Source organism: Anser brachyrhynchus (assembly GCF_964034855.1).
Source record: "Anser brachyrhynchus genome assembly, chromosome: 2".
Classification (NCBI taxonomy): domain Eukaryota; kingdom Metazoa; phylum Chordata; class Aves; order Anseriformes; family Anatidae; genus Anser; species Anser brachyrhynchus.
Genome location: NC_137695.1, coordinates 30,030,354 through 30,055,721, shown reverse-complemented (window position 1 = coordinate 30,055,721; position 25,368 = coordinate 30,030,354). Strand labels below are relative to the sequence as shown.

The following is a 25,368-nucleotide window of genomic DNA, read 5'->3' as shown; positions in this document are numbered from 1 at the left end:
GCATAAACAGAAGATGGGCCCAATTCACCAACACCTGGCATTTGCTATAGTGGTAATAAATCAGCATTTCAGAAGCCCTCTAATATGCCTGAAGATCTCAGTTGAAATTGGAGATGAAGAACACTGGCATTGCTGAAACTATTAGATGCCTTAAGTGTGTGTCTCTAAGATTGTAGTGGTGGCCAATCTTTTCTAAAATGTTCTATCTCAAGTGATTACTTACACAGGCATTTTACCATGTTCAGGTTTATCTATAAATAAATAAGTAAATATGCCCTGAAAGTTTCTGGCACATCTTCACAACATAAAAATGACCCTTACTGCTGTCACTTTTATTTCAAAATCTTTCTGAGACTTCTCATCTACAAAGAAAGGAAAAGCTGTTCTAAGCCTCTAACTAATTAAAGTAACCATTTAGACTTCTGAGAAAGAAAATTAGATGCTAATGTTGCAAAATAACTTTTATTTGGCTTATAAATAGCTATACTGAGTCTCTCTTTTGCTGGTAAAACCCAATGTGGTGTAAATACCATATCCCCCAGCAGCGTTTCCACACTTCTACTCGGTTATGTGGTTTCATTAAGCCAAGAGTATTGCAGCATATGTCATGGTCTGAAGCAGTTTGCTAGTTATCTCTAGAAACTGGAAGCTATTTTATGAGCCCCACTTGCGATGTATAACACCTGTTTGGGACAACTCATAGCCCAGTATTGGTCTTGTTTGGCAGGACTATGATTGGCAGAATTTTGCTTGTTCAAAACCAAGGACCATTTACAGAACAAAAGGGAAAAAAAGAATGGAAGACAGACAATTTGGATAAGCCTTTTCTTTTGCATTCATCTTTCTGCCAAGACGGGATACCAGAAAACTCAATAGTATGCCAATTCCTGTGAGATTTGTAGCCGATTTTTGTGAACTTCAGAATTCTGCTCTGATTTTGATCAAAGCTGACAATTTCTGAAGAATGGAAGCTTCAATTTCCAGCCTAGTTTCTCATGGAAGCAACTTGAGCAACATAAAATTAGTTTAAAGCAGACAAAATATTTGTCTTTCCTCTAAAACTTTTTGAAGGACTGAAATACTTGAAAGAATGTGTTTGGTATTTCCAGTGTTCTTTCTGAATCAGAATAGGACAAAGGAAGATACTGTTTTTAATCAAATTTTGCATGCTCAGAGATAATGAAAGCTTTTAGATAAACAAATTGTGTTTAAAATGAACCTGACATTCAAGGTTTTGAAACACATTCCTACCTGAGTTTAAATCTTTGTACACCAAGCTAAACATTTAGTAATTTCCTTCATAGATTCAGACTGTATTTTAAGAATGTGACTGTGATTTCCTTTTAAATGTGACTTTGAAGATATCGACATGTATTTCAGCATGATTCACTCACTCTTTCTAATTTAAGGCTAATCTTCCTACCATCTGGATGATGTTCCATGACCACTGAGGATTTCTGTGTAAGTTTTTCATCCCAGACTAAATGAGTCTACAAAGCTGTACAGCAGCAAGAACCCCACCAGGCTGCAGAAGTACAAGAGTGAATCACAGGTCTCTAAAGCAAACAGTCTTGAATGTTGCCAAACATGCTGAATATTTCAATGTTGTTACACAATCCCTGTATTCTCACAGGAAAGAGTTGACTCTGAAGAAGAGTAAAAGCAACATCAAACAAAAGTCAAGTTCCCACATGTGCAGACAGCACAGACCCTGAACATAAAAATTAGCTTTTCTACCACAAGAAAAAGTCTGTGAAAGACAAAGGATCATCTCAATGAGCTGAGCTGCCCAGCAGTGTTAGCAATGCCTGAAGAAAGAGCTAAGGAGAAAACAAAATATTTTTTAAGGTTCAGCTTTCAGTTTCCTTCACTAATGCTAGCTCTGTCTGTCATTTGTGTAATGTCCATGGAGTGGTCTTCCAGCACAAGGCTGAATCCTTCGCAGCAGGACAACTCAGCTGCAGCATTTCAGGAGGATTACCTTGCTCTTTTCCTTTATCCCATCTTGATACAACCTGAACTCTTCAGGCTGAGAAATGGACCTTTACCACTAACAAGACTTCTACTCACTGCAAAAGGCTTTAGGATGGAAATTGGTGGAATCCAGATCTGTGGAACAACTCAGATGGGAACAGCATCATAAGGAATTACTGACCCACAAAAGATGCTTTTCCATTGAGTTGTATCATGGTTATACTCATAAAAAACAGAACACTGAGCCTCACAAAGATAAAATGACAAAGTAGCTTGTTCTTCTCTACTGACTTTTACCAAACTCATTATCATGCACTCTACAGCTATCAACTTCAGAGCCTGAGACAAATGCATTTCCAATCATGAGTAGTAGATTTTTTTAGTAAGTTTTAATGAAGTGTCATGTTTCAGTCACGGATCACAGGGCTGGAAAAGGACAGCACCAAAATGATTTCAGCTAGCCCCACAGAAGCGAATTTTTCAGTTAATTTCATTTTTAAAAATAAAAATAATAAATAAATAAATAAAACAGTTCCTGAAAGTGTTTGTTTTATTTTGTTTTTCTATTTGGGTGATCTGTTCATTTATGGTTTTCCTGCTTCTACAAGTATAAATTTCTCTGAACACAGAAAAACAAAGTTAGGGTTCTATAAATATTTCAGCTGAAGAAAAAAAAATAAAGATGTCTGATAACAATCTTATTTATTTACAAAATGTAGAAACAAATACTGTTTCTGCAATCGTGGAAAGTAAACTGATCTTCTCCTCCTATGTCTGTAAGCCAGCTGCCAGGCTCAGGCTGTCTGTTATTGCAAAGTGCAGCAACTTCAGTCTTCACTCAACTTCCTGCAAATTCCCTTTGTGTCTAGTATGATACAGCTCCGACTGTCTTGGTCCCATCTCTGGTCTTCACTGTAATAGGGCACACATAATTCAGTAATATCTATTTAGCTTTTTCTCAAGCCGTGCCGCCTCCCCATGCTGCAGGTGACGGCACCTATTTTTCCATCTACTTGGCTCTATTTTAGAAAATAGGGACAATGAGTGCAACAATTGTATTATAATGAGTTTTACCTAACATAGAAATAACTTTTCTCTCAATTTGTCTATTTAGCTAAACTATTTACACGACATCTCAGAATACTCAACTTACAATATCTCATCTTTCCAGACAAGCAGTGGATCAAGTTTCCACAACTTTATTTCTAAGGAGTGTATCTTCACCAAGCCACCTGTCAGCACTCGTGGGGTTCTTCAGCTGAGACAAATACCTGCTCCAGACTTCCCCCAGAGGATTACTTCATGCTGATGCAACGCAAACAGCAGAAAACACCGAATGACTCTGGCCAGTTTTGTCCTCCTAGAAAATACCTGGGTCAGTCAGTACCTCAGTATGCTGGTACTGACACAAGATGACTCCACAGGTCAGTCCAAACTTCTGAGATCCTCGTTCACTCAACTCCAGTTGTCCATTGACGAAGTCATTTGATTTTTCCTAGGCTCCCAAGGCAACAGTTCTGCATGGGAAAACCTCACATTCCTCCTGGAGCTGAGACAGCCCCATCCAGTGTGGTGGATTTAGTTCAACACAGAGTCAGCAAAACAATTCAGCTTATATAGCTGCCTCCTCAGGCAAGGAGAGGTGGGAACAAGCACAGGGTAGATAGCCACATTAAAATCTAAGCCTTCCTTCCTTCCTCACTATCTTTAAAGGTAATGATGGGGTTCAACTTAAACACATTTGTCTACGTCATGTACTGCAAATGTTACTTCCCTGTAGTTATCCAGACTGGCTCTTCCAATCTCACTGCTCATAAAATACCAGTTTTCAGTGTTTCTGTCTATTGCCTTACATCACAGAGCTTTTTCTTTAAGTAGGTATTTTTTTCTGACTTTTTTTTTCCCCTCTGGAAAAGCTGTCAGCTTTTCCAAGTTCAGTTTGCACAACTCAAATTCTTTTTGTTTCTCCAGAATTACTCTACAAGAAAACTTCCAGGGTTCCTTGTGTATGTCAAAAAAAAAAAAAAAAAAAGATTACTGAAAGAACAAATTATGTTTTCTGGTGGCAGTCATCCCAGATTAAAGATGAGGTTGGTAAACACTTAATAGCTTTGCTGATCACATGAAAAGAAGCAACATTTATGATCATTCTTGATGATTTCCTCTTCAGTACTGTACCAAGCCCTGCTTATGTACCCTCATTGCTGCTGTCCTCAGAGTCACCAGAAGGATGAAAGCACTTGTCCCTTTGATCTTGCTCTAGAAAGACAGTAAACTCAGCTTCTAGAATCCATCCAAATATTTCCCTCCTCCCATTGTAGGTGCCAAAGGATCGCATAGGTTTGCTGTACCCTAAAGACAGTCAGAAAACCTGTTGAAGTGACCTCGATACAAAAACTAATCTGTGTGCAACTGACTCAAGAGCATGGATACGAGGAAAATATATCCAGCTGAATGCTTGGTACTGATACAGCCTCTGGTCCCTTGCAGAATTCTTTTTGTGATCACAAAAGATAGAGGTTTTCTTCCTCTCCTACATGACAGATGCTTTTTTAATGTCATTAAGACATTTTCTGCACTGAGATACATTCTGCCTGCAAGTTACCATACACTCAGCTCTTACCTTGAAAAAGGTTAAAGCCTTCAAAACATATACATCTTAAGTTCATGACACCCTCAGAACAATCTTTTTTTTTTATTTTATATAATTATTTGGTGTACTGTTTGGAGCTAACTGTTAATATAATCTGGATGGGAACATTGAAAGACGGAAGAAAAAAAAAAAGATTTTAAATGGACATAGAACTGTGATTTCTGAATACAGCACTGAAAGGATTATTTGTCAAAATTACATTCAATTATATATCATATGTAATTCTCCTGTGGATAGGCTTAATTTGTTCACATTTAAATCAAAATTAATACATACCTCACAAGAGTTGTTTTTTTTAAAAAAAATAAAAAATAAAGTGAAATTGAGTACAGACAAATATGAAAGTGCCATTGAAAGTTTCAGTATCTGACATTTTCATTAGAATGCCAGCTCCTGAGCAGATGAGAAAATATGAAAAGCTCGGCTTTTGTTTTAAAGAGATCCATAATTATTTACTTGGCTGCAAAGAAAAGACTGGGGATTTGATCTATTAAAACCTCAGAAACTAAAACACAAATAATAACTCGGAAACTAAGAATAACAACAAACCAAAAATTAAAAAAAAAAGAAAAAAAAAGAAAGAAACAAGAAGGCTTCAGATTTTGGCAACTATCTCAAGACTTCTTATGTGGCATCAACAAAAATAACGACGATCTATATGGCTTTCCCATTCAAAAAATAAAATAAAATAAAATAAAGTAAAATAAAATAAAATTAAAATTAAAAATAAAATGAAATAAAACAAAATAAAAGCTATGGTTATCTCTGTATAGAAGACTATACAAAATACAGAAAATGTTATAGCACTAATAGCAAATGGAAAAAAAATCACTGAATTAACTGAAGGTCTCCTTAGTTATGTTGTTTATCCTGATAACTTATAAAATACCTTTAGATACGGTGAAACAACTGAATACAAAATGCACAGTGAGGAGATAAGTGAAAAGGATAAAATCCCATGATCTCTGCCACTGACTGTACACACATCAAGCTGTGCCTGCAGAGAGCCCTACCAAAACGCTCAGATTTGCACAAGTCTATTCTAGCTGCGCTATAAGTATAGACTGTAGGGAAAAAAAAATGCCTAAATGAAGATTAAACTGAAAGGATGTCACAGTGAAAGATGGCAGTGGACCACTGTATGATTTAACACCTTCTGACATGACAGTTTCTTTCATGTACCATTTTGTACCTTTAGAAATGTTCCTGTTAGCAGATTTTGCCATTTTTATCATCTGACATTTAAGATTCAGACAGTTATGCCATTTAATGACTCCCTGGAATGATGTTGATGTTGTATTGATCCTCACAAGCCATGGTATGTCCCTGACCTGGCCAATAGCTCTAAAAAGGACACCAGCCCAAATCCTTACAGGGAAATCTAATAAACTGGAGGACTAACCCTTCATGGCGTTTTTCAGCATTGCATCTCTACTTATTCTAAACTACTTCACTTATTATGCTTTATTATTTCTTGGCTTAATCAAAAACAACCAATAACAACAACAGAATTATTAAACCAGATTATGTGGAATTGGTAAATAATCCCACACAGGTTATTGAAACAGAATACCCTGCTATGCCTCTGTTATATTTCATGTCCTCAGTTGGATTTACTTGATTTTTAATATGGAAAGCCTGATTCTAGTCTCCTTTTCCCTGCTGAGGTTATACCCAAGTGAACAATGTTACAACACATGGTTCCCTAGAAGCAAATAACTCAATAGTGATTTATTTTTTCTTCTCAAACACATTCAGTCCTAGTCAGTACAGGAATCTGGCCAAATGTCTATGAATGCAGTAGCTTCAGATGCTGGCTTAAATTGAAACGACAGATGTACTATCACATGGCAATAAGGAAATTTGTTCTGCTTTCTTTCCCAAATTGCTACTGACCCCAGCCATATCTTTATGTCAATAAGGAGGTGTGAAAACAGGAATCTGGGGAAAGGGTAGGCTATTAAAGAGCTTAGAAATGTCTTTTAAAATTGGGTTTGTTCCAGCAAGACTTAAACATCCAGTAGCCTTGCTTAAAAAGTATTTCATGTTGCTAAAAGCAGTTACCCAAAATCCTGGGCTCGTTCCCCTGGCAGCTTCCTCCGTCTTTTATTTTAAGCATATAAAAACTAAATAGAAAGCTTTTCAGACATAAAAGAAGGCTGAATGCACTGTAAATAACAGACCCATTTCAGACTCTCTCTTCCATTGTGGCTAATTCCATCTTCCAGGGTAAATGGAGAAAAGATTGACTAATCAGAGGAGCTTTTTAAGTTACAATGGGTTTTTATGACAGTTAGTACATATTGGTGCTTCTGTAACGGAAGAGCTTCAGGACAGCACTGAAAGTACCTTGCTTGTTTCCCTGATGATCCAGCTCATTGACCCCACTGGCAGAGGAACTACAGCAAAGCAAGGTGTGCCCTTTCAAAAAGTGGCCATTTCTTGGTGAGAGGAAATGCACAAGTTAGTAAAAGAAAGGGTTTACAAATCTTGAGACTGAGACTATTGTAAAACCACTTTCAGTGATGTTGTAAATCTCCAAGAAAGCATCTCAGTGTGAATGTTGCTAATGCCAGAAACCCATATCCTGGCTCAGGCTGCTTTGCGTGGTGCCTAACCCTGCTGTTTCAAGGCTTCTTTCCTGGAAAATAAACTACATCTGTAAAAACTAGAGTTTTGACAAAATAGTTGTACCTGCCCCAGGATCTTTTTGTGAAAGAAACCATATTTGTCAAAGATTTTTATCCCTAGAGATTCTTGACTAAAGTCCTCAGAACCTGAAATCTTTGTTTTCCATATTAAAGACAGGTCCTGAATGGTCCAAAGTCACTGCTTGGCTGCAAGCTATCTAGAGATAGTGGAGACAAACCACCTTGGAAAAAAAGCAATTCTCATTAGTCAAGGTAAGAGCATGTCACAGCTGAAATATAGACATCTTATAGATAAGGTTAGCTGCTCTTTAGAATGCTTCATAAAGAGCTATTACCACTGGCTCCATATTGAGCTTCTACAACTGCTTGAAGGGCAGTTACAGATGATGACAAAGTCAAACTTTTGTGTGTTGTGTGGCTTGTGCTAAACAACCTGAACAGGGACAAGAGCTACAAGCTGCAGATTGAATACTAGGAAAATAGTTATTTACTAAGAGGGTCTATCAACACTGGACAGGTTACTCAGAGGGACTATAAAATCTCCATCCTTGGCAGCTTTCAAAATTCAGACAGACACAACTGACTGGACCCTGTGGTAGCAGTAATCGTTCTTTGAGGGAAAGGTTGGGCTCCAACTTCAATGTGATTCTGGGAACACAGAGTGTTGGGGAGCCTGTTTTGGAGATGATTAAAAAGCTTTATGTTGTCAGAAGCAGGCAAGGCAAAGACGAGCAAGCCACCCCCAAGCTGGGCAGGCAATGGAAGTGCTTCTGCCAGGCCAGGGAAAGTTAGGCTCCAAAAAGGTACAATGGGTCACAAGAGTGTAATGAAAGAGTGGTTGTGAGGCTTGAACCAGCGGGGGCAAATCAAAGGTCTGGTGATGGGTAGAAAGGGTTTGGCTCAGGAGCATAATCAATTTTTCCAGGTGCGCCCTACTTGGAAAAGGAATGGGGTACAGCAACCAAAGTTACTGAGGTGCAGCATACTGGCTTATAAAAAAGCTGCCCTATAAAACCTGTTCCTGGATGGAAGATTTGTTCAATACTGCCTGCGGGAAGTCCAGGAAGTGTTGGCTAGAACAGCTATATGGGGCATCTTGCTTTCCAGAGATGTGGCTTACGTCCATAAAATATTCCTCCCCTCCCCCAACAGCAGAGTTGGACCTAATCCAGTGCACTTTACAATTAACAGCACAAGATGACTTTTTGTATTACGTCAATGTTTGTTTCATATGACTGTTACTACCCTATAACATACTAATTACTATCATTTAAGAAAATGAAGAACAATAAGCAAAGCAGAAGTCCATCCTAACAGAACTGGATGTTCTGTGCCGACCTTCCTGTACGCAGGGAAGGAAAGAAAAAAAGAAAAGAAAAAAAAAAAAAAAAGATGATTTCCAGCTAATTGTTTATGTCCTAGTCTTTGGCAGCTATGCCAATACAAGCACTGCATAATAACCCCTAAAAGGACCAAAACAAGAGAAATGATGTGTTCAGCAGTTCTTTGTTATTTGAGATCCAGTAATGTGCTTTATTTTCTTTTCAGCTGCACTTTGGAGTGGCCTTTCGAAAGGAAAAATATATCTGGCTGAGTAACAAAAGGGCTGCCAAGTCTGATCCACAGGTGATGAATACTTGGCCAGCAACCAAACTTAGTCTAAATTAGAGACAATTAAAATGGACAAAATTGTCCATCTGTTAGTTCAGCTAACTTAGATGGAATGTAAAAAGGTGCTAATAATCACTAAAGAGAAAACATTACACTACATGCTGAAGACCAAATGTCCAGAAAAAGAAAAAAAAGAAGAAAAAAAAAAACTCTACTGTACAAAACAAGTCAAAACAAGAAGTCTGTGCAAAGAAATTCTAGGGCAACACTCATATGAAGAACTCCCTGATGTTTTCATGTTTAGAAGCTATAAAAATAGCCAAATTGCTCAAATCCACCATGTACTATAGATCTAACATCTTTTCCATTTTAATTATTGTAGCTAAAGGGATAGCTAGGAAACTCTTAGGAATATAAATCAACCTGTGATTAGAGTGTATAATAATGAATAATTATATTAATTATCAAATAATGTGTATGAGCATCTTCTAAGTCCTACATGTGTAGCTTTCAGAAACACAAGTCCATAAAAAGAAGCTATGTATCAAGAAGGAAGGATATGGATAATAAAGCACCATAACCACTTAACAGTGACATTTTATATAACAGATATAATCTTTATTTAAAAAAAAAATTAAAACTGAAGGTTATTTTTTTTTTATTCTAGTTGTCACCCACATGCATACCAACTCCTTCTTCAAATTAGCCAATAGTTCAACAGCTAGGTTGTTTAACAGCAAGTAGATACCTAAATTCCAATTCTTGCTTTGACTTCTCCACAGAGCTAGCCCGTCTCCATTTTATTCTACATCTAAGTCACTCACAGCCTTCTGCTGTCCAAAACTAAAGCATGTGTCCTCTGCTGTGTGTTCATACTCCCTGCTTTGCTCTGCACCTATAATGCACAGGAAATCAATGCCAAAGACTGTTCATTTTCTCATAGATGAGAAAATAGCCTTTGCTGAGTGAGATGCCTGAACAGGTCTGTGGTAGGGTCAGCTGAGCACTGGGGTAAGGGAAGCAGCTGAGTCCACAGCACAGAAGGAATGAGCCCTGAAGCAGGACTGCCTCTTTTAGCTGCAGCCTATGGTTACTTCTCCTTAGTACTATCCTAAAACTATATCTTCAGTCTCAAAACTATTTTAAATGAACGGGTTGTGGTTTTTTGTGGGTTGATGCCAAAAAAACAGTGGTCGCACCCTTGTTCACTTGGCTCTTCATACCTCTGCCTATCCCTTCCCTTCTGCCAGCATTAGCATTCAGGCAGACATGCAACAAGACAGAAGGAAAATCAGTCTTTTGTTTTTGTTTGTTTTTGTTTTGTTTTCCTGTTAAAAAACATCTTTTTAATGGAAATAATTTTCAGTTACTCTGGATTTTTTACAAGCTGATATTACTGCTTTCTTTCACAAAGAAGAGATGTATATTTTTAGAATATACTCAGTGCTTCACTAGTGATTTTTCATAACTTCAAGCACATTCTGATCACTTTTCTAAACTTTTTTTTTTTTTCTGGTGATTTAAATGATCTGTAATAACACTTTTTCTTCTTTTCTTTGGTGGAGAGAGAGTAGCATACGGGAGACCCTAACCTGAGAACCCCTGAAATGAGTTGTGAGTTTATCCCACCAAGTACCTATAGACTCTTTAAATGACTCCTAAGGAAACCACTCAACTTTAGGCAGGAGCAAGGCTCCTGTGACCCAAATCCAGCTGTAACAAAAAAGTGTCACAAAAAACATCCCCTACTAAGACAACTGGTTTTGTCTCATAAGAAGATTAGATGGAGGTGGACTCTCTAAGCACACAACATTTGGGCAGGCATGTTTAGCTCGATCTCCCCCAGTCACTGAGCAGGCTGCATCAGCTGTGCACGTACCAAACTCATTGCTACTCTGGTCTGAGTCGTGCTCCATGGCACAGCAAGATCTTAACTCACTGCAACACTGAGTGTTATACAACAGCACCTGGGGTTTGTGCTGAAGCTGAATCCAGCCTGAAGCTGCTCATAGCTACTTTTATCCCATAAATTATTCACTTCTTGATCTTTATAAATTCCTCCTCTAAAACTCAGAGGGAATGAGGCAGAGGAAGAAAGGAAAGAAGACGACTTTTACTTGTTCCCCAAGAAACCAACCTGACTGCAGTAGCAAGTGTTTCATCAGATAGGATCCACACTGTATAACCATTTCAGCAATTATCCTGTAATACAAAGAATGTTCAATATGAACAGAAATTCATTTATACTGCACAGGTATCATTCACTTGCTAAAAACAAGACAATCACTCAGGCAGGTCTTTGCTCTGGTTACACCCACACAAGGGAGCTACTCTTATGAGATTAGGCGAGGTTAGTTAAAGGAAAGCAGTAGGGCAACATAAGGGGAAGAAAAAAAATAGTAAAGAAAAAGAGAGAGAATTTTACGAAGATTATGTTTCTAGAAAATCCATCTTCTGAGTGCAAAGTTTAAATATGCTTCCACCCATGGCCAGCCTCAGTGGAGACACATTTTTCTTGCATCATTTTGATTTTAAACAATTTTTACTGAATCTCTGGAACAGTTTTTTGACAAACCTTTCTACTTTATCAAGCACTCTCCCAATACAGAAGGTATAACATGTGACTCCACTAATCAAGAAAATATTTTTAAAATGCACTTTTCTTGAAAAAAGGAGTGAGGCCTAAGAACTCCATTACTCATATAGAGCAGGTACAAAAAGCAGCAGGTATACCACATGCTTTTGTCTGAAAGACAGACAATTTATAATATTACTCATCCCTCAGGCTGGCTGTTAACCCTCATTTTTGAGCAGAGCAGGGTTCTTACCTACAGATACGCTCTGGGGGGAGGAAGGCAAAGCTGGCTGGATTTTGCTAAATGCACCTATATTCATGCACGTGACTAGTTTACCAGAGGGCTTAATGCATTCCCTTAACCTCAGAAGGTCTGGGCTCACACACAGCCAGCTGCTCCTGAACTCCATCTTTCCAGCTCAAAGCTATTTATACGACTGAAAATGCAAAGCAAACACAGCCATCATATCCTTATCAGTCCTAGTCCTCACAGCTGTGCATCTTTCATTTTTATTGCTGAACAGTTTGCACTTTTTTTTATTTTCAAGCCACACTAATTAACAGAATCCAATGAACTACTTTGTAAGATTTCTTCAGCAGAAACCCAAGGGCTACTATTTCAACTAGAGAGCAATCTTATAAAGAGAGTTATTATTGGTGAGGAGAGATTAGCATGCCTCCAGCACCATTGGAGTACTGATAGCCAGAGGTACACGCACAGCAAGCACACAAGCGTGGCATGAGAAACCAGCTAGGATTGCAAATAAGGCTGCATCATTAATGAGGAACCAGAGGAATCAGAGCACGAGGAAAAGCCAATTTAAGATGCCTTCCTGTCTCAGCAGCACTAAATTTAACTGCCTCAAAGGGCCAAGTACCTTCTAGTATCCCCATTAACAGCATTAAACTTGCTTCAGGTCTCCCTGGAAACTTTCTGCCCTCAAACCCAAGTTCATAACCTTTTTGTTTTGCTCAATGGCTATAAGCGCAGGTACTTCTATTTCATATAAAAATGCTATTTAAAAAAAAATTAAAAAGTACTCATTGTTTGCAATATATTCTTGTAATGGACAAAGCCCTAGGGGAGTTATGCATAAATAATAATAATAAATAAATAAAAATGATAATAAAAACTATCCAATGCTGAAATTAAGCCAGTATTTGAAACTTTTTTCCTCTTTCTTCTCCACAGAAAAGCAGATGATTACCTGGGAAAAAAATGTTAAAACTCACAAACAATAAAACCTTAATCACACATGTGCTATGATTTACATCTTCACTGCCACAGAACCTTTGAGAATAGTGCCAGTGAAGGAGAGGAGCCATGTGCTGAGAAGAACAAAATGGCAGTTTTTCACCTGAGCGTTTGCCAACATATCAGTTCTTTGTGAGACTACGTCTCAAGTTATATTTCATTTTTATTTTGTGGTTAATTTGGGACCCCCAGAGTTATTAAATGTTGCTTGAAGTCTCTTCTGTTAGGCCTTAAATTGATACTTGTAATCTGAGACAATAACTGGAGGGGAAGAACATGATGGAAAATGGCCTTGAATGTTCTCCAGAGCATATTGCTCACTCAGTGGAATAGACAGAACAGGACATGTGCATGGATCTCTGTTCACAACCTTTTACGTTGCTGCAATGCTGCCTTCAGCAGCAGCCTACAGACATCAGCCGGGCTGTGACCCACGGCACTGCAGACACTGTTTGTGTGCTCTCCTTTCTGCTCTGTTAAATTTTCCTGGGAGAAAGAAAAATATCTTTCACTGCTATTAGTAAATCCAACAGAGAACGAGTCTCAGAGACCCCTACTGAAATGATCGTGCCATGTTATAAAGCAGCTGATGGCAAGACAGAAACTATTAGAGATTAAGATCAGACTGACCTGTATTTATTACTTCTCTGTAGGCTTCAGATGAAACCAGGCTGATCAAGGAAACTCCCTCCCCACCCTCCACTACCTAATACCTTCTTCACCTTAAGCACATCAACTAACAAAGCTCCGTGTCAATCTCAATGCTTTCATAACCCTGATCTGTCCAAAGCTGTAACCTGATTTTACTTTTTCAATGGGAACAAAGGACAGATGAAAAGCATGTGAACGATCTCAGACAGACCTTTTTGGGTTGAGGGAAAAAAAGATCATGTTTATTTAGTGGGAACCCCCAAAGACTATATTAGAATGGTTTGACTGGAGGGTCAAATGAGTCTGTACAGTTAAGCAAAATGCAGGCTACCAAATATTGCTGGGCAAGGCTTAAAATCCAAACTTTGTGGAAATTCTTTTCCTTTCCCTAATGTATATGAATTCTGCAAAAACAATTTGAATTCCTTACATTAATTTGCTATTTACCAAACTGCTCAAATGCCATTTGAATATGTTATATGTCATAAAAATATTAATGAGTTATATGATTATTAGAGCTACAGCTGGTCAAATATTAAAGCCCAGTGAAAACAAGATATTGAATTGACATACACTGGCTTAGCTCCCTTTGGACACATGAAGCGACACTGATTTGTCCAAGCCAGGAATCTTTGCAGAGTTCAGGCTTATTTACAAGCCTTCTGCTGTTTCCATCCTTTTCCTTAAGCCAATCTTTTAATAATTACAAGCATGTTTCAGCTAGTAGATTATTCACTAAATATTCATCATGAATATTATTTTTTTATATTAGCTACCAAATGACCACAAGAGAGAAGTAGATTTTTTTCTGTTCCCTGATGGCATGACTTTCAAGTTCAAAAAGCTTTCAGGAATGTGACTGGAACAACTTTAGACCAAGTATTTGTGCATATATTGGTTTGTGCAAACACTTGCATGTCAAGGTATATTGACAACAATTTTCACAACCCATTTCCTGTATTTTCTTGGCAAAGTTTTAATCAAAAAGAAAAGAAAATGTCTACTGAAAGCTAATCTGATCACTATGATTACTGCTGAAACAAATTCAATTTACATGAAATATATTTTCCAATACTTTCTGTAGCAACTACCATATGCTATTTGTAAGGCAGAGGCTGGATTATAAACAGCAAAGAAATTAAACCCATGAAGCAAGAGATAAATAGGTGATCCTTCTATGATCTCCTTGCTTTTTTCTGTCTGGAGCTGAAACTAAGCTATGAACCAAATAAAAACTAGCTTTACTCAGTTATTTTTGTCCTAGGACATCATATGGCAGTTAGACAGTACTGGACTCAACAACACTAACATCTCTAGGCTGCAGAAAGAAGGATGTCCTCCCTGCGCATCTTCTTCCCCTTACTTCCAGCTGCACAATCCCATGGTTTCCTTGCATTTCCTTGCAGCTGTTCTGAAACAAATATACCGAGCCAACAAAGAGTTTCAACTCATTAATCTACAGAAGAAAAAAAAAAAAAACATTAAAAAAGTTTTTTTTTTATTGTGAAATTCACATTAGTTAATTCAAGTGCCAACCCGTTTGGTGAGTGTCGCGGCCAGGGCAAATCAGGGTGAGAAGATGGGTCCTTATGGCTCAGAGCAGGGGATGAGCAGAAGAAAGGAGAAGAAGCAAGGATGACCCTTTCAGTGAGAGTCACTGAATGGGTTTAATGTGCATATCATCTCCCCACACTTACAGTAAACTATCAGAAAGGGTTGCAGTCTTTTTCCTTATGTATACAATATCAGGAGCTGTAGTGCATACACCTGCAACACAGTCTCCCTAGAAAATATTAAATAGATGTTCACTTACAAGATGTTTCCTGGAGATTTGCTTCTAAAACATTTAGAGAGCCACACACATTCATCCAACAAAAGCCTTTTACATGGAGCCCTGTTTGCATGACAGGCAGGAAGGTAATCTGCTAGAGTAGAAATTACACTGGAAATAAGGCCACCTCTTTCAGTTAAAATTAGTTATGCTTCAGCATTTCCAGTGCTGCTTTGATGTATGAGCATGTGCAAGATCCATGTATACATCAGCAGCTATAATGCAGGTGTTACCTACACTAGCCAAGTATTTTTCCCATCTCCCCACTTCTATAGCCAAGAGAAACATTTCTCAAAGCATCATCGTTTTGCTTGCTTTCAAGCGGACCAGAATGAGGCTCCCTTCACTGAGTCACATTTACTTAAAATCATTCTTTTGCACCTGAAAAGCCTTTTGAAATAAACATCCTCAATGCTCAAATTGTCCAGGGGGCACAAAACTGAAGAGCAGACTGAATACAGAATGGAAGGCTAGGAGACGAATCAGATGACTTTTTTTTTTCCCATTTGTCCTATGAAGCAGTAAATTGCTTAGAAGAGAGGCACCAGCTGCCTCCATATGCCCAGCACATGCTGTTTTCATAGGAGATAAACAGACAAGAGGAATCAATGGGCCAAATCCTCAACAAACCCAAGTCTACATAGCACAGCCATTTTCAGCATCACCATAGAATTTACCCCAGCTGCAATTCAAATGCTGCTGGTCTGCAAACAGAAGTTTTATGCATTTCACACCCAATGCCAGGGTCAGTAGCCCAGCTGGAGCACGGAGCTGCCCCCTGCTCCTCCCCACCCAGGGCCTCAGCATTCCTCCCCAACCCTTGGGCAGGTATGCTGATGGACCCAGTCCGCAGAAAAAATCCATGATCAGATGCATTAGTACAATTCACAGAGAAAGAAATACACATGGGGGTTAGGGAACCAATAGGTGATGTTGGCCAGGAACTTGCTTAAACTACTTTTGTCATCTATTTTGTCATTCTCTTGCATGAAATTGCAGCCTGGATTGAGGACATAAGTCTCCATCACTCTGTGCCTTTCTTAAAGACTTAGATCTGTGCAAAGTACTTGCAATATGTTGCAATATGACCAACTTGAGAACGCCCCCTGGTTTGCAACAACTTTCAAATTTTGTTTCATTTTCTCACAGAACACACTTCACACAATAGTTCAGATACATTCAACTTTATGTTTTCCAGTAGGATTACTGTGAGAAATCTCTCTAGCACTGGTAGAGCCAGAGAGCATTTCTGAGGCACGGCACGTAGTCCCTGGGTGTTACATCACTGCCGTTTGCTCCCAGTTTCATCAGGATAGCTCCACCCTGTTCCAGTGCAATAGAGCTATAGTTCATCCTGCAGGTGCTACAAACAAATTCCTTAGCACTGATTGCATCAGGAGAGATCTGTCTTTAAGCACTTCATTATTCTTCAGTCTAAAGTACTTTCTTATATCACAATCCTCAGATCCTCCTCCTTGTAATGGGAAAAGCAATTAGAAAAAAAAAAAAAAAAGAAAAAAAATAAATTATGTAAAGTTTAAAACATAGGACTTAGTCGTTCTTCCCCATTAGAGTTCAGTTATCACTTTCTTCAACACCTTAACAGTGCAGGAAGACAACTAGCACTTGGTAACCAGACACCTGACGTGCCGGGTGAGGAACACAGAAGAAGATGAACATGGGTTTCTTTAATTAAAGAGATGATACTCAGCACACAAAGCCCTGAAATGTGAGGATTGCTATTAAACCTGCATATTGTGGAAATAGAAGATCTTTAGGGATAACTGCTCAGTCTTTAACTGTTTATCATGCTCATATAAAAAGCCTCATTCTGGATTCCATTTGACAAACAAATTGCCACTACTTGTCAGGTTATTCCTGTCATGGATGTGACAAAATAATTCATGAATGGATTTTAAAGTGTATCTGATTTCCCTGCAGCTACTTGCAGTCTGTAACATTAAGGGAATAGCACTACAAAAGTACTTCAGGCAGAAAATAAATATAGTTTAATAACAAGGATATAGATAGATAGATAGATAGATTAAAAAAAAAAAACTTATCTTGGAGAGCCTTAAAATTAGTTTGTCTGTGGAAGTACAGCATTTCTACGAGAAATCAGGAAAAAATGCAATTCTATTTGTATCATAAAGGGAACTAAGACAATTGGAATTTCAGTGGTTTTGAAGTGTCAGTTAAAAACTTTATCCTTACACTGCTGATAAGATCTAAAAGACACCAGTTTGAATTCTGAACTGAAAAACGTGAGAAAGACTTTTAGCATAACAAATTTATATTTGTTTAAATTAAGCTACAAGTATAGCTATCATCTTAACTTCCAAAATACTTCTTAAAAAAAAAAAAAAACCTTTAGAGCTATTAGTCTGAATCCAATAAAGAATCCAGGTGCAAAAGAAACACTTAAAATCCAAAATTGTAAACCCAATCATATCCAACCTGGCACCCCACACACTGCTTCTGCTGAGGGTCAAGATGGCTCTGGGCTGAGCCTCCAAGTACCAGGCTCCCACCTAGGCTGCGCAGAGGTTACAGCTCCTCCACAAATTCCTGACGCACCTCACTCATTATGTAATCCGGGAGAATGTTTGTCTTATTCTGGCAGATTCAAATTTCTTTCAAAGGAAATGAAGTTGCAGGTACTTTATTTAGGGAACTTTGCAGTTCTTGCATTTAATGCACCAGGGCAGGGATTTGCCTGTCAATTAAAAGATAAGTAGTTAATACCCGTGTGCATGTGTGCATGTTTTTCAGGAGAGTGCTTTTCTACAAACACCGTTTTTGAACAGTCCGGGTGAAAATATCCTCTCATTCAAAAAATAAATAAAACAAAATGCAAGGTTTACTAGAGCTAGAAGAGGAGACCAATTCCGTACATTTATTGTCAGACAGTCAACCAGAAGAAGTCAGGCTGTTGGCCAACCTTTATTCCTCAAACAATATATGCATTTTACATACTTTTCACAGTCATTGGATAGAGTGACTGCACCATCCGTAAAAAAATTATTTCCTAATTTTCAGGTCAAGATTACCCAGAATTGCATTCACCCCTTGTGCTGCCAGGCAGGGAAGGCCAAGGAGACTGTAAACCATGCATGGGCACAGCTATGTGATGTAGTAGACACCATGCAACTCTTGTACAAATAAGTTTAAAGGGAAGAAGTTATAGCCTAAAGTAGTACATAACGTATCTCTAGGGACTGCCAGATCTGGCAGTCAGTCATGCACTGACCCTTGCCAGGCTGTTCAGCAGCAGTCCTTGATCATAAATGATTCCAGCAAGGTAGAACAAAACCTGCTCAGTTTAAGGTTCTTACCCCTACACATGCTACATAAGGATACATAAAATACTTATCATGAAGGCACAATAATAATTGTTTTAATAGAGTGATTGAAATATTTAGATGAGAAGTGAAAATGAAAAAAAAAAGTTAGTATCTTTTTTTTTTCCTTCTTTTGTTAATATTTCATTCTATAAAACTTAAATATTTATGGATGTTGGGAAAAGTAGAAGTTATTTTCTGTCAGAATGGTATCCCTACAGGAGAATAACTTGGCCTTTATAGTTATTCCTAAAATAAACTGGACTGAATACCATTTTTTTTGTGTTGTTTAATTTTTTTTATCTGCAAAACCTGCTTTTGTGCATTATTTCCATTGTCAGAAAAAAAGACCATAAGGCTAAGAAATCAGGCTGGGCCATTTCCCCTGTCTTCAGTTCAGAAGGGTTTTCTAGGTATAAGATTTTGACTGCTCCTTTTCTTACACGAAAACAATTTAGTCATGTTCTGATATGAGATTAAATACCAATAAAAAGAACTATTTTGTTGAAGCACAGAGGTACACAAACACTGTCACTGGCTTTCTTAACCCTGACCACAGAAACCTGTTCATTCTAATGCATGGAAACTACAGGTTTTCTGTTGTTAGTTAACAAGAGCTTATACACCACGTATCCCGACAGTGTGTACCAACAGGAAATGTTACTAGAGCTTTTAATACTACTGTAAAAAGGATAATAAAGAGAAGGATTAAGTTTCCCATCTGAACCTTGCCTGATAGCATCAACCCATGCCACTTTGGTGTGACTCATAGCGTCTGACCATGTTATCCACAAGCAGCAGAGCAGATTACTCAAGCTGGTAGTCTTTCCTCGAGGCCTTGAAGGAAAAGAACTCCAAAATGAAGGAAATTTGGAAATATCTGGGCTATGGGGTCCCAGATTATCATCCTGAAACCTCTTAGCCCGAGTTGATGTGTGAATGGCCACTTTCAGAATTCCCTCTTTCTCAGCATTACATGCTGGAGGGGTTAGGCATTTTGGCACTGGCAACTTGAGAGGAGTCTGCTCCTTGCACCAGCTGCTGTGGGGCTTCAGAGACAACTAGAGGTGCCACAAACAAACCTTTACTGAACTTTTGCCTCTTGCACAATATATTTAGTCTACATCCCTGCCAAATGTTGCCTTCCTAACGCAGCCTTCACAGATAGGAATGCCTACCTACACCATAATCAGTAGTACACTGACTGCATAGTCTGATACTCCAGAGCTCCAGCTCCTTTTCTTTGGCAGGTTTAACTGGCCAGCTAATGGGGGAAATCTCCCATCATCCAACATTTTCCCCCACCTATGGCGATCACCTTGCAACTGGGGCAGCTGCACAAGATATGCATCCCCACCTCAGCCACCAAAGTCTGCAGCTGTTACCAGTGTAAAGCTGGACTGTTCAGAAGAAAATAAATGTCCCCTTCAGCTTTCCTTACCAGTCTTTTGTAAGAGGACAGGACAAACAGATGATGATGGGACCCAATTTAGCAGCAGCAGCAGCTAAATCTGCTTGCAAACTTGAGTCAGAGCTACACCACCAGGCTGTGGTTTGAGGCAGCTTTGGTGCAGGTACACATTACCTTTGCCAGCTCCGATTTGGATATGGGGAGCTCTTACAGAAGGGCAAAAAGGGCAGCTGCACATAGTAACTTCTACAATGGTTGCAGTAGATTTTTCAAAATCACCTGTATCACCCTTTGTCTTCTATATATCATTCCTAGGTACATCATATATTAAGCTCTGGATTTCATTCAAGGCAAAATTTTAACCTATATCAAGTTGATTGTGGAAACAACACAGACCAGAATCATTAACACTACTTGAGTTGGATTTTTATTCTTGCCTTGTCGTGATAGCCCTAACACTTAGGTTTGCAGACACAGAGACCAAAGTTGTAACTACACTCTGTGTAGGCTTGCCTGAGTCAGCTTGAAACCAGCTCAGGGTATTGTTGCACTGATGCTTTAAGTCCGAGGTGCAGTGAGAAGGTACAACCCACCCTCCCTGATGCCAATTAAGCCTCATAACTATCTCTCAACTGGATCAGGAAGTGGATTCAATTCAGCAGTCATCTGTACAATCACTACTCAAGAAAAAGAATGGGACTGTTTTACATTTTTCTTGGTAGGAGAATGGCCTTCCATCAGTGTTAGCCAAGCATGAAATCACACCCACAAGCAACAGCAACACTTCAACTACAGCAGAGTTCATGTGGAAATCTGGGTAAAAAGCTTTCTGGAAGCTAAAGATGCTTCATGTTGCCACACTATTTCTTAAGCTAGTTTGGCTTCTTCCAAACTAGCTCAGGTGCAACTGAGCAAGCTGCAGCCACTCTTCTGACTACAGTATAGGTTGTGGAAGTGCAAGAAAGGGCATGGCAAAACAGACGGAGTGTAAATGCCACAACCCAGGTTAGAGATACTATGTCATCTGCAACAATACTTCAAATGGAGGGGGTGTGAACACCTCTTGCAGAGTTCAGGGCAGGTAATGTTCAGAAATCTCTTAAGCTTCATTCTCAATGTTTGTTTGTTGTTACTTAATTTGAAGACAAAGTGTTACAGGCTCTTCACAAATCTCTTCATTATTCTCTACCACTTTGTATAAAAGGAAAGACGTATCATGCTAATGTCTTGTTCAAACTGTACCAAGAATCAGACAATGAAAGGGGCTTGGAACTGAAGCTCCTGTTTGAGAAATCTGTTCTGCATACTTTTAGATTAATTATGTTCTAGTCAAATTACATTTTTCCTCTTCAGTCTCATAGAAAGCAACTCTCAAATGATTCTCCCTGCCCCTTCTTTCCCTTCCCATTTTTATTTAAGTCCTAAACAGTATGCCTGGATTGCATTCAGGAGGTGGTAGATGCAATTGCGAGTGCCATGACGTTTACCTTTGTTTTGTTGTGTCTTTGTTTTAAATAGAAGTGTAAGGTATGAAGTAGTAAGGTATGAAGAACCTTCCAATGCTTTAGTATCTCTTCAGACTAGATCTAGATCTCTAATCACAGAGACACTGATTGCAACACCAACACTTTGTTTGCACTTGGTAGCTTAAATTCTATGATATTTGAGTTTGAGGGAACCACTCCCCAGAGCTTGAAAAGAAGCCTATTTACAGGCAAGTTTATTTTCATTAGTTCCTCCATAACAGAGATTCTATTTTCAGCTTCCACATCAAGTTAAGAAATGTTAATACCTTTATGAATCCTGAAAAGGAAGGAGAAGGGTCTAGGAGATGTGAAAGCCTCATTACTTTGGTTATATGAGTTAATATTTGTGTATTCTGAAAGATCTTATCTATCTATATATATTGTATTTCAGAGCTCTCTCCTGAATTTTAAAGAAGATTCTAAATTTTACATTAGAGGATGTCTAAAGAATGTGGTGATGAGAAGCACAGGTCCAAGTCCTAATATAAACTCTATAGCTGTAGGAAAGCTGCTTTTAATGGAGTTACATAGAATCCTGTCTGAATTAATTTCGTAGTACAGGAATACCACTTACAAAACTCCTATTCTAATAACAAAACCTACCCTTTCAGACATCAGATTCTCCTTCAGATGAACAAGTGATTAATCAGTCGCCTATTTATTTCTGAAGTATTCTCAGGTGAAAGGCTGTCTTTATATCATCTTTCTCATGCAGCAGTTCTTGTTAACTGTTTAAAGTGTGTATCTTTAAAAATAATCCTTTTTAACCAGGTATAGATCTACAAAGCTGCCTTGAACAAGTGCACTAGCAGGTGAAATTATGCTATTTAACATGAGATGCCTGAGAGGTTTTCCACATCTTCACCATAAATTGCTGATACATTCCATTTTTACTGCAGGCTTTACCAAATGAGTAGCTTGCCAGGTCTGAACACATGAATCAAAGTATTGAAAGTCTTGGTATAATGCAACTGTGCCTGGGATTTACCAGTCCCAACAATGTCTCTTCTAATTGCCTTTTTACCCCAACTGATTTGCCTGCAATTAACAGTCCTGCCTACCCTGTCTTTGACACCGACTTAATCCCTCAGGAAGACAGATTGCTGCAAAAATTGCTCTTGGCTCAAAGAAGGATAAAGGCCCGAGTGCCCTTAAAAAAAAAGGGCAGGGAGAGGAATTCCTTCCTGTGGCTTGGTAGCAATGTAATAATACAAATGTACTTGCTCCTCTATAGAAATGAAGAACAGGGAGTTCCCTGGTGGGTAGCTGTTATCAGCCAGATACTATCATTTCCCCCCCAGACACCTCATCTCAGATCTCAGATCTATGCAGATAACACCACGTGCTAGTCATTTAGTACATCCTCATTTACATAGAGTACAATGAATTACATTGACTCCAAGGTCTCAGATATAAAAGAGAAAAACTAGACAAAGCCACATTCATGTGGAGTTTGGCTGGCAAGATTTGCTTTGATGAAATAGCTTTGGATACTTCCAATTATAAAATTTCATCTTTCCATAACCCTCACCGAGCTGTGTTGATACCAGGTGCAATTAATCCATAAAAAAAGGGCACAAGTGGCAAAAAGTGAATTTAATAGTGATGTCACAATAAGCTTCATTCCCCTTCCTACAAGCACAATAGAAGTCACAACCCAATTTCCATATAGCGAAAACAAGTTAATTCCCTCCTTCAGTGTGTTATTCTGGACCACAGTGATGCCATGTGTGTTGAGGCAGAGCAGAAAGCGGTGAAAGAAAACTGAGTAAGTACATCCTTTGACCAAGAAACTATTAGTTCAGTCATATTGCTTCCTCTGTCTTTTCTTCAACATGCAAAAACAAAGAAGAAGAAGCAGCTCCCCATTGTGTTTTGCATCTGATATTCACAATAAGGCCCATACAATGGCCTCAGCTTGGAGCCCTAGTGGAAGAGATATCTTCCAAGCCTCCATGGCCAGCTTGTAGTTTACATTCAAACCACAGTTCCCAAACACAACCATACTTTTAAAAGCCTCTGGGCTTTCAGTCCCGCCTCAGACTGCAGTCTGCAGTCAGGGATGCTTGTATAGGAAAAGCTCTATCACAGAGAGCTGCAGAAAGCAGAAATCCTTCCCAGGTCTAACATTAAGCAAACCTGTGAACCTGTAGAAGCCGAGCAAAGAACAACCTTTTCCAGGTTCATGACAGTGCAAGTATTAAGTCTGAATGGATTATATGTGAATAACAAAATCCCCAGCTGGCAGGAGAGGTCCCTTGGAGAATAGGGTTGGGGTCACCCACCTCTGCTTGCTCGCATGGCCAAAACAATTTTATATATCCCTCCACAAATAGCTTTCCTTGCACCTAGTAAAACCCTATCCTCACCTTCTTCCATGCACCTGTGGTTGCCTCACTTGCAATGCTTAGTTCTGCATTCAAGGAGAATAAAAAGCAGTTTCGATGAATGCTCTCCAAGCCCATGTTTGCATAATGAGCAGAGACCAGGCAAGAACCAGGATTTCTAACTAACCAGATCAGACACAGTGGGAGTTGAGTCCTCCCACTCCCCAGCAGGCCAAAGATAGGAGATACTCCTTTAATGAAGCTGGCAGTGACTGCTACAATAGGGTGGGGAAAATTTAATCTCTAACAGCACACCAGCTTTAAAAGCAAACACCCTAAGGTAAACACACAGACAATGAGCCTCTTTCAGGTCTGTGTAGCCCTGATTTCGATCCTTGGACAGCCTGCTCCTCCTGTCCTCTCTGTTTGCCTGCACTGCCCTGACCAACTCCTCCCTCCCGAGCTGGCAGCATGGTGCTGGGCGTGCTGATGGACACCTTCCAGCTACAACCAGCTACAGCAATCCGACATTGCTCAGTGTCACAGTACTATACCGGCCACATTTCTGTGAAGAATACTGCCCATAACTCCTTATTGCAGCATTTAAATGAGAAGAAAATTGCTTAAAAATAAATAAATAAATAAAAATATATCTCCAGACCCAGAGTGAACAACGTGAGAGGGAACAGTCCCATGCTGGGGCTAAGCTCTCAGGCCACACAGAAGTTTTGTTGTGAAGTTTTCCCCCCGCCCTCACAAAGCCGGAAAGCCAGCCCACGCGTGTTACCAGCCTGACATCTTGGAGTAGCCATCCCAGGCACGCCGTAGGGCAGCTCAGGAAGAAGTTATCTTCAGTGCAGCTCTGCTACTCCCACGTGTGAGACCTGGCCTTGGGTGCCTCCCAGCATCAGCTGGCACAGATAGGACTGAAGGACTGCTGCAGGGCACCCACATGTCTGTGGCCTCTGCACAGCCCAGGTGTTGGGAATGGAGGGGAAGCAGAGCCTAGATGGGTCACTCAATGCCAGCCCGCAACAGGACAATTGTCAGGGTTGGGCTGTCCCTGCAGAAAGCAGCAAACTTAGAGAAGTATCCCCAGATATAGCTGGTATCTGTCCTACAGTGCTCAACAGCTCTTTAGGATGAGAAATAACCACCATGCCACGTGCAAGAGCTTTTACTACGCCCTTCACTAGAGAAGCACCAGCTCTAAACAGCCCCTTTGCAGGAACCAAGCAGGAGGCGATCCAGTAAGTCTATATTTACACGCACACAAAGAGCTTCTCAGAGGTCAGCTCTGGCCAGGGCCAGCTGAGGAAGCAGAGCTGGCAGGCCTGCAGGGGCCCAGGCTGGATGCTGTGCTGCACCTCCCCACTCCCAGGCTGCTCCAAGCAGTGAAGGCCAGCCCTTCACTGTTATAGCAATTTTATATATATAATTTTATAGCACTGTTATAGCTCTTCACAAGTTATAGCAATTTTTGGAGATGCACACATCTAAGTGACAGATATCTGGGTAAGGCCACCATGGCTTTCCATCACCTCAGTTATGCACAGCTGAAG

At 39.4% G+C, this 25,368-nt stretch overlaps 1 protein-coding gene across 2 annotated transcripts in view; it reads right to left on the bottom strand.

Moving 5' to 3' along the window:
• The window catches only part of LOC308190308 (uncharacterized protein), a 373,068-nt gene extending 348,511 nt beyond the window's left edge, over positions 1-24,557 (bottom strand). For both annotated transcript variants that reach the window (XR_013947058.1, XM_080581483.1), the window contains exon 1: positions 23,849-24,557. Coding sequence is in view for 1 of the 2 variants with exons in the window: in XM_080581483.1 (XP_080437609.1) it covers positions 23,849-23,944 (96 nt within the window). In the remaining variant the exon portion in view is untranslated. The remainder of the gene's footprint in view (positions 1-23,848) is intronic.
• Between the last annotated feature and the right edge of the window lie 811 nt (positions 24,558-25,368).